The sequence below is a fragment of the Paramacrobiotus metropolitanus genome, unplaced genomic scaffold, assembly GCF_019649055.1.
Source record: "Paramacrobiotus metropolitanus isolate TYO unplaced genomic scaffold, Prichtersi_v1.0 Parri_scaffold0000034, whole genome shotgun sequence".
Taxonomy (NCBI): domain Eukaryota; kingdom Metazoa; phylum Tardigrada; class Eutardigrada; order Parachela; family Macrobiotidae; genus Paramacrobiotus; species Paramacrobiotus metropolitanus.
In genome coordinates, this window is record NW_026570254.1 from 542,567 (window position 1) to 556,461 (window position 13,895).

The 13,895-nt window shown below is 39.9% G+C and overlaps 2 protein-coding genes across 5 annotated transcripts; one reads left to right on the forward strand and one right to left on the reverse strand.

Moving 5' to 3' along the window:
• Positions 1 to 869: 869 nt before the first annotated feature.
• On the forward strand, positions 870 to 10,074 carry LOC129589388 (protein eva-1-like). Its single transcript, XM_055484136.1, has 8 exons — positions 870 to 1,584; positions 5,042 to 5,289; positions 7,354 to 7,477; positions 7,546 to 7,725; positions 7,839 to 7,982; positions 8,067 to 8,204; positions 8,286 to 8,498; positions 9,366 to 10,074. Exons 1-8 carry the CDS (start codon positions 1,488 to 1,490, stop codon positions 9,761 to 9,763), a joined length of 1,542 nt encoding a protein of 513 aa, XP_055340111.1. The 5' UTR covers positions 870 to 1,487; the 3' UTR covers positions 9,764 to 10,074.
• Positions 10,075 to 10,116: 42 nt separating this feature from the next.
• LOC129589390 (methionine-R-sulfoxide reductase B1-like) lies at positions 10,117 to 13,602 on the reverse strand. 4 transcript variants are annotated; one of them, XM_055484143.1, is made up of 6 exons: positions 13,425 to 13,602; positions 11,990 to 12,077; positions 11,861 to 11,903; positions 11,623 to 11,696; positions 11,317 to 11,489; positions 10,117 to 10,721 (listed from the first exon to the last, which is right to left on the reverse strand). In XM_055484143.1, exons 3-6 carry the CDS (start codon positions 11,885 to 11,887, stop codon positions 10,549 to 10,551), a joined length of 447 nt encoding a protein of 148 aa, XP_055340118.1. In that variant the 5' UTR covers positions 11,888 to 11,903; positions 11,990 to 12,077; positions 13,425 to 13,602; the 3' UTR covers positions 10,117 to 10,548. The 4 variants fall into 4 exon arrangements, with proteins under 4 accessions (XP_055340118.1, XP_055340116.1, XP_055340115.1 ...); XM_055484141.1 differs by having other exon boundaries at positions 11,623 to 11,903; XM_055484140.1 differs by lacking the exon at positions 13,425 to 13,602 and having other exon boundaries at positions 11,623 to 11,903; positions 11,990 to 12,218.
• Positions 13,603 to 13,895: the final 293 nt, after the last annotated feature.

A 13,895-nucleotide genomic window follows, 5' to 3' on the forward strand; every position in this document is an offset into this window, starting at 1 on the left:
ATTATCTGTCAGTCGACCCACAGTTAGTTTGTGCTTATATTGTCCATAGTTAGTTGGAAATAAGTTTCTAATTAACGTTTTGTCTAAAAACTACCAGACAAAATGCACGTAGTTGCGCGCGTACTTGCGTGGCCACCTCTCTGGTTGTATGCGATCGAAAATGGTTATTTTTTGATTAACAATACAAGTGCTAGTTAAAGAAAATTGCAGGTTTGTAGGCGTACGGCAAACATTTTTACACTAAAACGGTAATTCAAAGAGAGAGAGATTTGATAGAAAAAATCCTTACTATTATTATTCTTTTGGCATCCCCGTTGTCATACTTAATACTAGATGTTCTTTAAATAAACTATGGTTCTACAGAATAGCTATATATACTTGCTTCTGGTGGTGCATGTTATAATATATTTGCAAAGAGATTTGCAGCTACCGTACTTTGTATTTTGTGAAACGCTGGAATTTGAGTTTACTTTTTTGTTTTACTACTCTAAGTGTATTCATTAATTTTCCTTTGTATCGGACAGAAGTAACTGTAAACTGTATGGCAGTAAAATAATTTAAATACTGACCCACCATACGTAACCAAAACAATGCCTTTGTTTATTAGTTGTTTAATTGTCATCGGTGCAGTTCAACCTGAACAACTTTTACGTCGGGATACAGGAGCAGCTAGCTTTATGTCATCGATTCCCAACGTCAGAGATCTGCGACATGTATTTCACCCATACATCAAATGAATAGTGTTCGTACTTGACTTTCTGTTCACATACATGATTGGTGGTAGACAAAGTGATGCTATACAGAATGCTACACTGCCCGCAATGGATCTAATCACATTTGCGCACTGTGTCAGTCCCGTCCGTCTAAAGATTTCAATCATATCTCACAAGATATGCTGAGTAGCATGGGTATGAGATTTTAAGATCGGAAGGAAAAAGAAAGTAAGACGGTAATGTGTTCCCGGTTTTCGAACGCTTTACTCGCTTATATGACTGCATGCCGCATGATGGACTGACTACTGTAGAATGTGTGTCGAATAAACATACGTGTGAATCCTCTCGGAAACTATCAAATCATGAAAGCCAGTCTAAAATATCCCAAAATAACATTCTCATATCCGCTCAGGAATCGCCATGACTCTTTGCACTAATGAGCACGGAGAGGGCAGGAATGGTTCGAGAAATATTATTCCGACAAATTTCTTTTGCTTATTTATATGTGCGCTGAGCATCGAGACGGAAAAATAGTGGGAGATGCGATCTTCAACAATAATTTGTTGAGTGGCTGTAAACGTTTGATTATTGGACTTGCCGTTAACGTTATTTCCGAAGCCGGTTAGCCTGCATATTATATACTGCTTATCCGCTGCGCTGCTTCATTGTCGATATTTGGCGGCTCTACTTTAACAACTACGATCGGTCCATCAATATACATTTCGCTTCCGCAAATTTTATTTACATGTTTCATTTTGTTTGAACGTTGCGGTTATGTGGGATCTCATGCCCCTGGCCACAGCGTACTATGTCCAAGGAATAAACTTCATATTTTGCTGGATAAGCGTAATAACGCCGGTGTACTGCTCAGGTATGAACTTTTTGAATTTTGATGAAGAACAGGTATATATGAACTTCTACATGCGATATCCCTACTTCCGTATGGCTCATCCTTTTCTCTGTCGTATTCCTCAGTGCATCACTGTTTTGCCATTTGCCATTGCAATCGTATCATTTTGATAGACTTGAACTGGTATCTATAATTAAATTTACATAATACTAACCTAAAGTGATAGGCAGTCGATATAAACACGCTTTGGACGCTAGGCGTTTTTTGGCACTGCCCAGCGTGTGTAAGACGATAAAATTCTGTAATTAGTACTTTAGGAAATCTGCTGAATTCCAAATGCGCTCGCTGGAGAGAGACGCTGTCGAAATTGTATAAACAGCGTCTATTAAATAAATTGATACTGTTTAGCAGGACAAATACTGCTGCCGCTCGTAACCGGGTTAGGAACGTCTCACGGGTTTTCGATGTTTTTGGCGGCTAAAAGATATTTGATGAAAATTGGGAAAGCTGCACAGATACGCGATACGTGTTTACAGTACTGAGCGAGACGCTCAATCTGCAGTTCAATGGCTTGGACTAAATTGGAAACTGCTCTTAAAGCTTAAAATCGCGCATGCTTTGGGCACAATTAACAAATCGCACCGTTTGTCTAATAATAGCAATGCGCTTTCGCCAACAATTCTAATCAAAGGATTTGTATTTCAATCGTCCTACAAATCGGTTATATGGACATCGGCTTGTATACAATAAAGCGGGCACCACAATATTATATCGGCGACGGTGCGACGATGCCCGGTTGCTGACTACATACATACAGCATACTCCCTCCAGAACATTGCATTTCATGCAGTGGCTGCCGGCACTCGGGGGTTCCCCTTTCGGGTCAAGAGGACACATTCATCTCTTTTCATTCTCACCACAAATAACGCACCTCGACACATGTTGCTCTTTCTGTTTGCCGAGTTTTCTGTATCCGAATCTTACTTAATTGGGTCAGAAAAGAAAAAGTTGCATTGATCTGTCCTTTAAAATTGGATCCATAAATCCCACATATGAGGCACAGAGGCGGCCCAGTGCGCAGTGTCCCTAAGTAGCCGATAATACGCAACATACAAAGCCATTTCCCAACAATCTATCATTACTTGTAGCCTGCTGTACAAATATTTGACGTACAAATGGAGATAAAGACGTTAGTACTGTCTTAGAAATACTGATATATCGATCAGTTCGGGTTCGAATGGAGGGATAATGTCCCTTATGCATTTTCATGTCTCATATGAACTATTTTTGCGATTCAGTTGCGCCGGTCCATAGTAAATATGCTCTTTCTCGTATCTAGCATAGTAGAATTCAGGCGAATAATACCGTATCGCAATATGTGTTTGAAAAACGATTACGATGGCCGGATTTGTCCCGAGTGATTTCTTGACAACGATAACAATCACATGCGGATAGTGTAACTATAAGGGAGATTTTCCGCTCAAAATGTTGGGCGCGCTTGAGCAGCATAATCGAAACAATCGGTGTTTTTTTTACAGAAAATTTGCTGGTACTTGTAAGCTGCTGCGTATAGCTGTAGAATGGCGCTCAACTCACAAGCATCACAGATGTCATTTAGTCTCAAGTGCCCCCTTTGTCATGCAGGGTGTTTTCCTCTAGGGTATATCAAAGAAACCCCAATGAATATTCCGAAATGTACTTTCGTAGTCTTAAGGTAATGTCAACGAACTGATGCAATAGTAATCGCCATAAAAGTGCCTTGGCTACTTTAAGTTCTAATAAGAGCTTTCTAAATTTTATCGAATAATTGCATTATTAGGCACGCCATAACGTTCTCGTGTTGGTGTAGCGCGAATAGTTGGATAGAGAATCGTTTAGCGTGACGTTTAAAAATACGGAAAATTTTGTAACATATGTTGTCCAACGCTTGCTCAAAACAGTTGTTAACGTTGCCAGTACATGCACAAAATCGAAGAAAACAGTCGGGTTAGATTCCGGGCATAAGTTAAAACTGACATCATCTGCCTAAACTAACTCAGCAAATGAACTACTGAAATTGGCGATCTCTATGATACGTGGACGAAGGTCAACACCAACTTTGTAAAGAATGATGATGCATACAATTATCCCTGTTTACTGTACTGATATTATGTTTTGAATGCGTTAAGCACAAAAGGGTCGAGAAACGACTGTGTCCTTATGCGCACATCGATATATGAGATAATTTATTACTAAATATATTTATACTTTGTGGAGTCGTATCGGTTAGTGTTTTTGACGCAGGAAGCCTTTCATGATCACATTTTTCGTGATTTTTTCATCCGTTGGCCGGAAGTTGCGTTTCCGTTGCCCTTTCCCGATAACTGCAAATGTCTGCGCATGCTGTACCGGAAGTTGTGGCAGTACAAATATGCAGTCCACCGCAGATTCCCGTTCGCATTGTTTACCACAACTGCAAATGTACGGTTACACCTCCCTCCTACCCCCAGTCCCCCACCTACAATACAATAAAAAAAACACTACAGCACGACATAAAATACTACTCGTAGCTAGTATCTGTTTATGATTAAAGTGTAAGTATACAGTAAATAACACTTCGCCATTACACAGTTTACACTTCTAGCGCAAATGCTTGAGCTACATATATTACTATGCAATTAATCAGTAAGCTGTCGCGGAATAAAATATAGTGGTGAATAGTGGCGTATATACTAGTGGCGCTGCTGATTGTTAATGCTATGAACTCACCGCAAACCTTATCGGTCATCATTGGCCGACAGCTGCTGTCCATGGCTTGTCGTTTCATTTTAGGGTGTGCGGTCATTTTAACCCAATAATATTATTATTAATCTGTTGGGCAGTCCCGATCTAATGAATATCACAGACACCAACTGCAACAAAGATATTTTAATGAGTCATACATGGCTGCAGCGCATATCGAAACGGAATGTCCAGCGGTCAATAGCAATCGAATTTGACATGTTACAGATGTGTGATTGCAATAACAGAAACTTATCCTAATGCAACCAGAAGAGATCGAACATCTTTGCCGACAGGTTTATGTTTCGAGGTGGTTTTTAATTTCTGTTCAACATTTAATACCGAACAACCCGCATTAGACTTAGTCAACAATTACGAAATCTTTGCGAGTAGTACTTTGTTAAGACAGTATTGAAGTGTTTGGTAAATAAAATTTTGCTGTTTAAAAACATGGAAAATGCATACTTTGTTAAAAGAATTGACATCCATATCACTTACTGTACTTTAATAGAGAAATCCGGAGCGTAAGAATAGATGTGTATAAAACTACATACACTTGCACTTAGAAATGTATGCAGATAACCGTGAGCCCGTACAAAAATGTGGGTATACGCTCTTATGTTTTTCATTTTTATTGGCAAATAAGTTGGTTTGCATAAATTTTGCTACCGGTTTATTCCAAACCCAAGTAAGAAGTATGTAATTGGTTTTTTTAAAGCTCTTGTATCCGGCAACATCAGAACACTTCAGAAAGCTGCCTGTGAGACGCAAGAGTTGGTGATAAAATGTCCGATGGAAACTCTGATTTATATCCAGTTTGCCAATTATGGCAGGCTGGTGTCCAGCAGAGAACGTCCTTGCCACATCGTTGCTCCTACGGGATCGTTGCCCAACGTCAGCATATTTCATTCGCCTTATGATATCGAGGAAGAGTCCAGGAACTGTATAGCATCTCAAAGTAAAGAAGTAAGTGCTTCCCTCTTATCAAGCATGCATGCAGCGCGTTGTAATTTCGGTGGACAGCAAGCTTCGATCGTACTGTAACTGACACTAAACAGGTAATCTGCATGATGTATGAACTTGGACTTTGTAGGTGTGTTGTCTGTATGGTTTATTTAAAGGAAAGTATAGCTGGTTTAATTATTAGGAAAAGGTTTTGTTAGAAAGTTTTAGGTTTAATTACGGTAATTTTAAAATTAAACTGCCACAAATCTTGCTCGACACTTTCTAGCTTTAGTTTGCTAAAACAAGGACGACTTCCTTCAACACCGAGATAATGTGATAAAACCGCTTGTGCATGGGTAATTGACACTTTTTAAGGATCGTAGTTCATTTCTCCAAAAGAGCATGGCGTGACGCGAATACCGATTCTGATTTTGCATGCGATAATTGACACGTGAGCTGCAAATAGTGTAGTAGAATGTAATTCATGCTAACAAAGTGGGATCGGGCATAAAGGTTACGGGTCGATAATAAAATACCTCCTCTTAAAGATTGTGGTTCCATGCTGCAGGGATTCTTAAAGTACTGTGTGCTATTATGTTATTGGACCCTTTGGAAGTATATATTTTATAAAATGACTTTGTTACAGTGTTTTATTCAAACTGTATATATTTCAAAATTTTTTCTTGTAAATTGTGTTTACAACTATCCCTTACCATCGCAATTACGTTGTTACATAGTATACGTAGTACATTGTTACATAAATATAGGCAGGCTTTATACACTGATTACAAATCTCTGGGACTGAGTCTAGGTACAGTTCTTTACAGTTAAGCAACTGACCTCCATGCATTTAGCATTTAGTATATTGATTTATTCTATCCTCACTTTTTGAGTTCGCTTATCGATTTCATGTTTTAAATAACCCTAGAGTTTGTTAAGCTGTGGCCGTGTTAAGCTTTTAAATCTGACTAATTATTACCGAAAATTATGTTCAAATTGCTGTAAATTCTACGGTAAGAACATTTAACGTACCTCCTGCAGGATTCGTTATGCTATTTCTGAATACGCTACGTGCAAATTATATAAATTTGTTTAAACTAGTCAGCACCATGTAGACGGTATAATAAACCAGAATGGATTATATTGAATAGGCAGATATTTTTGTGCAAAATGTTGCTTCCGTTTTGTGCACAAGTTGCGTTTCATCCATGCAGAAGTTCGTTGTACCGTCTTTTCACTCCAATTAAATACAAATGGTTCTCATTCATCTTCGGAATGTTTCCGTAAATTATCTTACTGTCACTCGGAGCCTAAATAAGAACATCGTAATTCATAACTTTTCGTCGTTGTGATTCAAAGCATAAAAAGTCACTAGCTACTTCATCCATGCATGCATCCATGGATTAGCTTTTTTACTGCTGGAATGTTGTTGCTTGTATCCGAATAATTCATGTCGCTGTTCCGCTGAGTGTTGTGCATCTACTTGTCGGCTACGCATTTGACCATCTCCGCTACAGTTATCTAATGATGCACTTTTCATCACTCTTTTTTGTCGCATGAATAATTACCGAAGCGCATTAGCTGTCGCACAAGAACTGTCTTTGGCTCGCTCCTTCTTATCTAGCTTCGTGTAAAAATGCAATTCGAAATCTGTATGCTGGAAGAAATTCCTGAATTAAAAATAAATTTGTAGTGTGTAGACAACGAAATGAATGGGAACCATAGTCAACGAGAGGCATGGCGTTATTTCTTAAGGATTTTCAGCGCTATTTAATAAGAGCTAGAGTGAGAGCAGGAATGAGGAAATGGTAGGCACGTACTCAAGGTTTGTACATTTCAAATTTTTAGTAACTTATAGGGACTATCATCCTTAGACCAATTACAATAGCATCGAAAAGTGAGCGCAAGCCTTGCTAATATCGCAAACGAACTACAAGGCCATTGCTTGCAGAATTATTAACTTGGGCACAATCGTACTAGGACATGTTTTAATTAATATCCCAACGTTTTATATAATTACGTATTTTGTTGCTGTTGCAATCTGCCTCGCGGTATGTTGTAATAAAATAAGTACTTCTGTTTCAGAGAGTTGTCAGTCTGTGTCAAGATAAGCGCACATGCAAAATCCCGGTGAACGCGGAGATCTTCAAACAAGATCCGTGTCCGCGGACATGGAAATATCTGGAGGTGGCCTACAAATGCATACCGAGTGCGTACTGCGTTGGCAGCTGATCAAAAGCCTTCAGGATTTGAGAGATTCATAAAATTTGTTTGCAGATGTCTTTCAAACCAACGTCGTCTGCGAGGGAGACGAGATGACGCTGGAGTGCGAATCACCAGCCCATCGACTGGCTGTTCACACGGCAATGTTTGGACGGGATAGATCCGGCGGAAACGCCGTGTGTCATCATCAGAACAGCCGGACGCCCAGCCGGCTGCCACCTGAAACACAAACCGGCGAGTACACACTTCCGCTCACTTTTTATTCCTGCAGTACATACTGTATTTCACAGAATATATCTGTAGATATAAAAACAGCATAGACAATGAAGCTCTTTTTGCCGCCACAGAGTGCGCATCAAGTTTCGCAACGGAAATCGTGATGCAAAAGTGCCAAAACGAGCGGATATGTACCATACAGGCGGACGAATCGACATTCGGAAATCAGTGTCCAATCAATACACGAAAATACCTTACCGTCTCCTATGCCTGTGGTACGGTCGAACAATTAGCTGGACGCTTATTCATTTAAACCATTGGAAAAAGATTCTATTCACTAAATGATTTTTTTTTTGCAGTCCCACAAAGAATACTCATTAGTCCACCAACCAAGAATAAGAATGTCGATGGACGAATGCCAGTCATGACAGGCAGTGTCGTGGAAGAAAAAGCCGAGGATTACCTGACGCTGGAGATGGACGAGGATAATGCATTAAGTAAACGTTGCCACCGTGAATAGGCGCTCACGATGCAAACATTACGCGGCAAAGTACCATTGACCTTTGCGTTATCTGCAGCGGTGGGCGCCCCGGCGCAGTCTGTCGATATGCAGGCCATTCAGCCCGATCATCCGGCAGGTGCGGCACGGAAAAACAAGCTGGATCAATTCGGACCCAGCAAGAAAGCCCTGGGAACCGGCGCCGATGGTTACGGCCACGAAGGTCAATGCAACTGCACCGAAAGCTTCAGTGTCTTAATGGACTGGATTGTGGCGTACCAAAAAATCAAGCGTAAGTTCACAAGCGTTAATTATCAGACTCCGCTCAATTTTTGAAAATCAATACATGTGTGGTGTACGTACAGTGGTACACGTATGTGGACAAAAGAGTAGCGTATTTAATACACCCGCAGAATGAAAACGATAAAATTACTTCAGATGAGTCACCTGGAAAAATTTTAACCACATTTCTACACTAAGAAATTATGTGCATTTATGAAAAGTTGTTATTATCAATATCATTATTTATATGCCCAAATTCTGAATTTTTAAAACAAGTACAAATTACTGACACGCGCAGGAAAACATTCTGGCGCTATCCATATTTGCGAATATCGTAGGTTAGTCTGTATAATTTATGGATAACTATTATTAAACTGAATGTGACATGACGGTTGGAGTGTTCTTGATGCTTTACTTATCAACTGTAATGGCTGATATAGAAATTTTGTTTGCTGCATTCGATTTAGCGCAGCTTTTTTGTTTATAAGGAACAAAAAGTAAGTATTTGCTAAAAAATCAAAGACCCTGTAAAGGTACGTCTGCACGCGAATCTGTGCACGGCAAATAAGTCTGCACACTTTCATGTATTTGCCGTGCAGAGATTCGCGTTTTTAATGTTTACTACTGTATTTCGAGTTTTGCCATACTTAGAAGTAGTGCATGTACGATTATGCGAAAAGTGATCGTAGAAATACTGTATTACGCACATCATATCTATATTTGTGGTAGAGAAATAAATAACGCATGTATTCGGTATGAGTCGCCCAAAAAAACCACGAATGTGAAATCGGTTTAACCCTCTTCGTTACAAAAATTCATGGTGATGATTTTTGCTTAAATAAGAATTCACATTTTGCAAGTTTTATCGTGCTTGCAGAAAACAAGGAAAAATGCATACTATATGCCTGTCTTTCTGCTGGGATTGGGTTGCTGCTGATAATGCTCTTCCTGCTTGTGCACCTTTTAATCAAGCGGAAGCAACAGAAAAACAAATCAAAGACTGTGATGTCGCAGTCGAGTGCGGCGGCACGAGCGCTCAGTGCGAAAACGCGGGAACAACGGATTCCGTTATATAACACCCATTACACCGAGGAGGACGAGACCGACACCGTACCGGTGGATTTGACGAGTACCCGGCGTTACAACATTGTACCACCCATTGCGCGCAACACACTGCCTCGCGCCGCTTCCAATTCTTTCCAGGTTGAGCCAAGAAAAGCCACGGAATCACGATCAATGCACCGGTTAACCACTGATGGCAGCTTCTATTCATAGACAATGCGTCTCCACATGCGCAGCAATAAAAGTGTCCCGATTGGCTTCCGGTTGTTTCTCAATGAGTCAGTATCGATACATGACCAGCAATAGCTGAGTATTTCATTCAATGTCCACTGGAACCAATTTGTTGATAGCCAAAGATTGATGTGACCCTATTTGAAAATGCTCATTTTTGCTCTTGTACATGATGCTAATGACAACACCGTTTGTGCCTAAAGTGTACTGGATCTTTATTGTTACGTTGTTGTTTACTTGTCTTTGTGTTTTAACTACTAATGTGCGGTTATACAATTATTATTAAACTTGGCAGAAACTACACTTCTCATTATCACAAGAACAGATTCAGGAAGTTCATGAAAGTTTGTCTATTCTTCCAAAACTGTGCAATAACTACTCTGTATACAGATGAGGAGCATGAGAATGTTTGCTACTGTTTTGTAATCGCGATATATACATCCTGTCAATGTTGGAGACATGCAAAGCAGCTCAAGTTTCGAACAACACAACGATGTTCCACAAATATATTTAAAAAAGGTGATAAATACAAGTACAGAATGACAATTAAAACTGTTGTAAATCGGAAAATAACCCGCAATAAAGAGGCGGTTTTTACGCCGAGTTTGTAAAAACCGTCAGCTTAAACAATAACAAAATCCGGCAGCTTTTTCGAAGCTCAACAAAACCTGTATAAAGCCTGGCATGTCGAAAGAGAAAGCACTGCACAAAAAGGTACTAAAAGTAATCACGAAAAGCTGCAGCCCAGATGTGTCCCATTTCCAGTTTTAGCCTTCCTTCTTGGCAAAGTTCAAAGCACAGGAGTTGATGCAGTAGCGTTGACCCGTGGGCTGAGGTCCGTCGTCGAAGACATGGCCCAGATGTGCTCCACAATTCTTGCACGTCACTTCTGTCCGTTCCATTCCTGGATTGATAGCCAATAAGAGAATATTCCTTCCGACTGTGGTTAGTACGCCGACACAAAGATGAACACGCGGGGAAGAAACACACAAAGTCGCACACTCAGTTAATGGAGAAGACCGTCACCAAGTGTTAGTAAAAAACCACAACACGCCCAAGCACTGACTCAAAAACACCGCCTCACATTAAGCATGTCATAGATCATTAATTGTATTATTTTTTACAATATTAACTAAGTAAAACTGGTAAACGTATAGCAAACACAAAACTATACTGGTTATATGCATGCTTCAGAACTACCTCAAACACCGCCCGGCTCTACCGTACACGATACAGATATGCTACAATTATATTTTCGTAAAATTGTACAAAGGTATAGAATTTCCCCATTGATTTTCATAAAAACCTTGCCAATTATTTAGAGGTAAGTAATAAAAGTGAGTTCTGACAAAAGCAGCTATTGACAAGTTGACAACTCTGGAACTACACCAAATTTTCGAACGGTATCAGTTATAATTTTTCTATGGAAAGCCTACTTACCTCAAAGCAAAAACAAATCGCCGTCTTTCGTAGTGATTAGAAAAGCGCGGATACTGCAGAAAACGCAATGAATTAAATTACTGATCACTACATACCCAAGGAGAGATCCGGCGTCAAGACCACTTTGCTTTTATCAAGCACATCGGAAAACGCTGGCCAACCACATCCGCTGTTGTATTTAGAGCCACTTGAAAACAGGACTTCATTACACACAACGCAGTGGTAGGTGCCAGGCTCCTTGTTGTTCGTGTACACTCCCGTAAAGGCCCTGTACAACGTGAAATAACTCGTCTTTATCAGCGGACTGCACAATTACACACAATATCGCGAACTAGGAAATATTGCAAAGGAAAACATTTTTGTACACCAGCCTACCGCAGCGAAATTAAAATACTGTGTACCTTTCCGTTCCTTTCTCCTGGGTCACATGGTACTGCATGGGCGTCAATCTCTCCTTGAGATCGTCCTTATTAACCTTAAACGCAACAGCAGAAGTTGACAAACTCGCACACGTGAGAGAACGCGCCAGAACCAAGGAGCTGGCGACGGTCCACGTCCGCAGACAAGTCCGCGCGAGCTGCATTCCTGGCATGACGGTGTCGTAATGGTGAATAAAATGCCGAATTAATTCTTACGCACCAGGTTCGATGGTGTCTCGCTCGACATTCCTCAAAAGTTAAATCTGACAAAAACACCCATCCAATTCACGCAATGATATTTATGATAACATTCATCATAACAAACACAACAAGGCATATCACGGCTCACCGTTCACGAAATCAGGTGCAGATAGCAGACAGCTGGATGGGTTAACCTTATTCACGGAGAAACGTCTTTACCGAGTCCCCACTGTGGCCTTAAAAATTTGAAATCAAACAAGCCTTACGATTAAAAGATGCGAATGCGATCAAAACTTAAAAAAACAACAGAAAATAATTTGATTTTTGAAAGTGAGTTTCAAACGCTGTCGAACAGTTGTGTTCTATACCTCACAGACTGCCGGTCAAGGGAGGTTGTTGGAGTACGGTCACTACGGGCGGATCATCAAAATCACGTATCAGATTTTTCTTGAATTATTATTATTCATATTATTCCCTAACAGACGTATTATCAAACGCATTAAATAATAATTATTATAATATTATGATCAGTTTGAAGTCTATTTTAATATTTTAAATTTTGAAGTATTATAACAGACTTGAACATGATAACGAATCCTTCGAAGAACTTCTCTGCTTCTGCACAAAATATTTGATGCCTATGCCCTTCAGCTTTATCACTACTGGGTACTCGTAGTTGTATTAACAATATACAGTAGTAATTTATTATCGTTAGTCAACCGAGCGTTTTTCCGAAAGTGGACAAATTGCTCATGAAGTGTCGGTGGTGCAAATTTTCAAACGGAGGAACATTTCCATCGTTAGGATCCAATGCTTATTACTAAATGTCAGTCCTATTGTCTGAACGCTTTGGGCTGCGCGTTTGTAAAGGAACCATGGATCTCACGCCAGCTTCCTCATGGTCAAATGAGTATTGCTCAAAGTCAATTGCAGCCTGCTCGTACGATATGATTGTACGAAATCAATCATGGATGCCCTGCACGGACCATATATTTATTTGAATCAAGGAAATGTAATCATGTCCGTAATTTCTCAATAAGCTGGGTTATACATGGTCAGGGGTACTTACCATTTGTCTACCAGATATTACAGTACGCTTCTCCAAGTAGTATTAATTTTAGCATTAAATACAAGATTATGTTGTTAAATGAATACGTGCCGGCTTTGTCGTGCTTGAATACATTTCCACAGTTTGCAGTGAGGTAACGAATGGACTGCATAACCTGTTGTACGGTAGATTGCATGCATAAACCGGGTAGGTATTTATCTGTTTTCGGCCGACTTTACACTCGGATATTCCTGTTGAAGATACAGTATAACCCTCTAGGTATATCTTAAATTAAAATAACGCACGCATAAAGAATTCTACCCCGAACATTAATAATAGTGTTTTTAAACTGACAGTGCGTAGTATGCCCGTTCGAAGGAGGGGATAAAATTTATAATGTATTGACATGCTATACGGAAGATGCACTACATCTACCGTACTAGATGACCATCCAAACTCAGCAGATAAAGTGGGAAATAAACACTATGAACTATTTCTTATGCCTAATCCTCTGACTACTAGCAAAACACTTTACCAGTAATCCAACTACGTGCACGAATACGATCTGGATGATGTAGTTATCCAGATAATTGTGACTTCCGGTAGGTACACACACTAATGTTTTCGCTACAGAAGACACGAGAGCTCTCATAACACAAGTTCTTATTAGCAATTGCAAGTTCACACATCACTTTTGTCTAGACTGACTTTCGCTATCCCAAAACAGATGATCACTTCTCTGCTTATACATGGGAAAGTTAGCAAAACGTAAAACAGCGCCGACGTCATTATACGGCGCATACAATCGACCAATTAGTAAGCTCAAAACGGAAGAAACACGCATGTACTCTACCAGATAAGTACATAACGCCCTACATTACTCATGGAATGTTAGTATTATCACAATCCCCGGAGCAGCGCTGCGAATTCGCATGGCACAATTACAGAAACAAAGAAGCGTCTCCTCCTTCTTAATGACGCTTCACGTGTCGTTTTCAGCACTATT

Bases quoted from the DNA above. Each gene is read 5' to 3' on its own strand.
- LOC129589388 (XM_055484136.1), top strand. From the start codon at position 1,488: ATGTGGGATCTCATGCCCCTGGCCACAGCGTACTATGTCCAAGGAATA. The intron at 5,290-7,353 runs GTAAGTGCTTCC...CTTCTGTTTCAG, and splicing joins TAGCATCTCAAAGTAAAGAA to AGAGTTGTCAGTCTGTGTCA. The intron at 7,983-8,066 runs GTACGGTCGAAC...TTTTTTTTGCAG, and splicing joins TACCGTCTCCTATGCCTGTG to TCCCACAAAGAATACTCATT.
- LOC129589390 (XM_055484141.1), bottom strand. From the start codon at position 11,813: ATGCCAGGAATGCAGCTCGCGCGGACTTGTCTGCGGACGTGGACCGTC. The intron at 11,490-11,622 runs GTACACAGTATT...CACGTTGTACAG, and splicing joins CAGGAGAAAGGAACGGAAAG to GGCCTTTACGGGAGTGTACA. The intron at 10,722-11,316 runs GTATGTAGTGAT...TACTAACCACAG, and splicing joins GACGCCGGATCTCTCCTTGG to TCGGAAGGAATATTCTCTTA.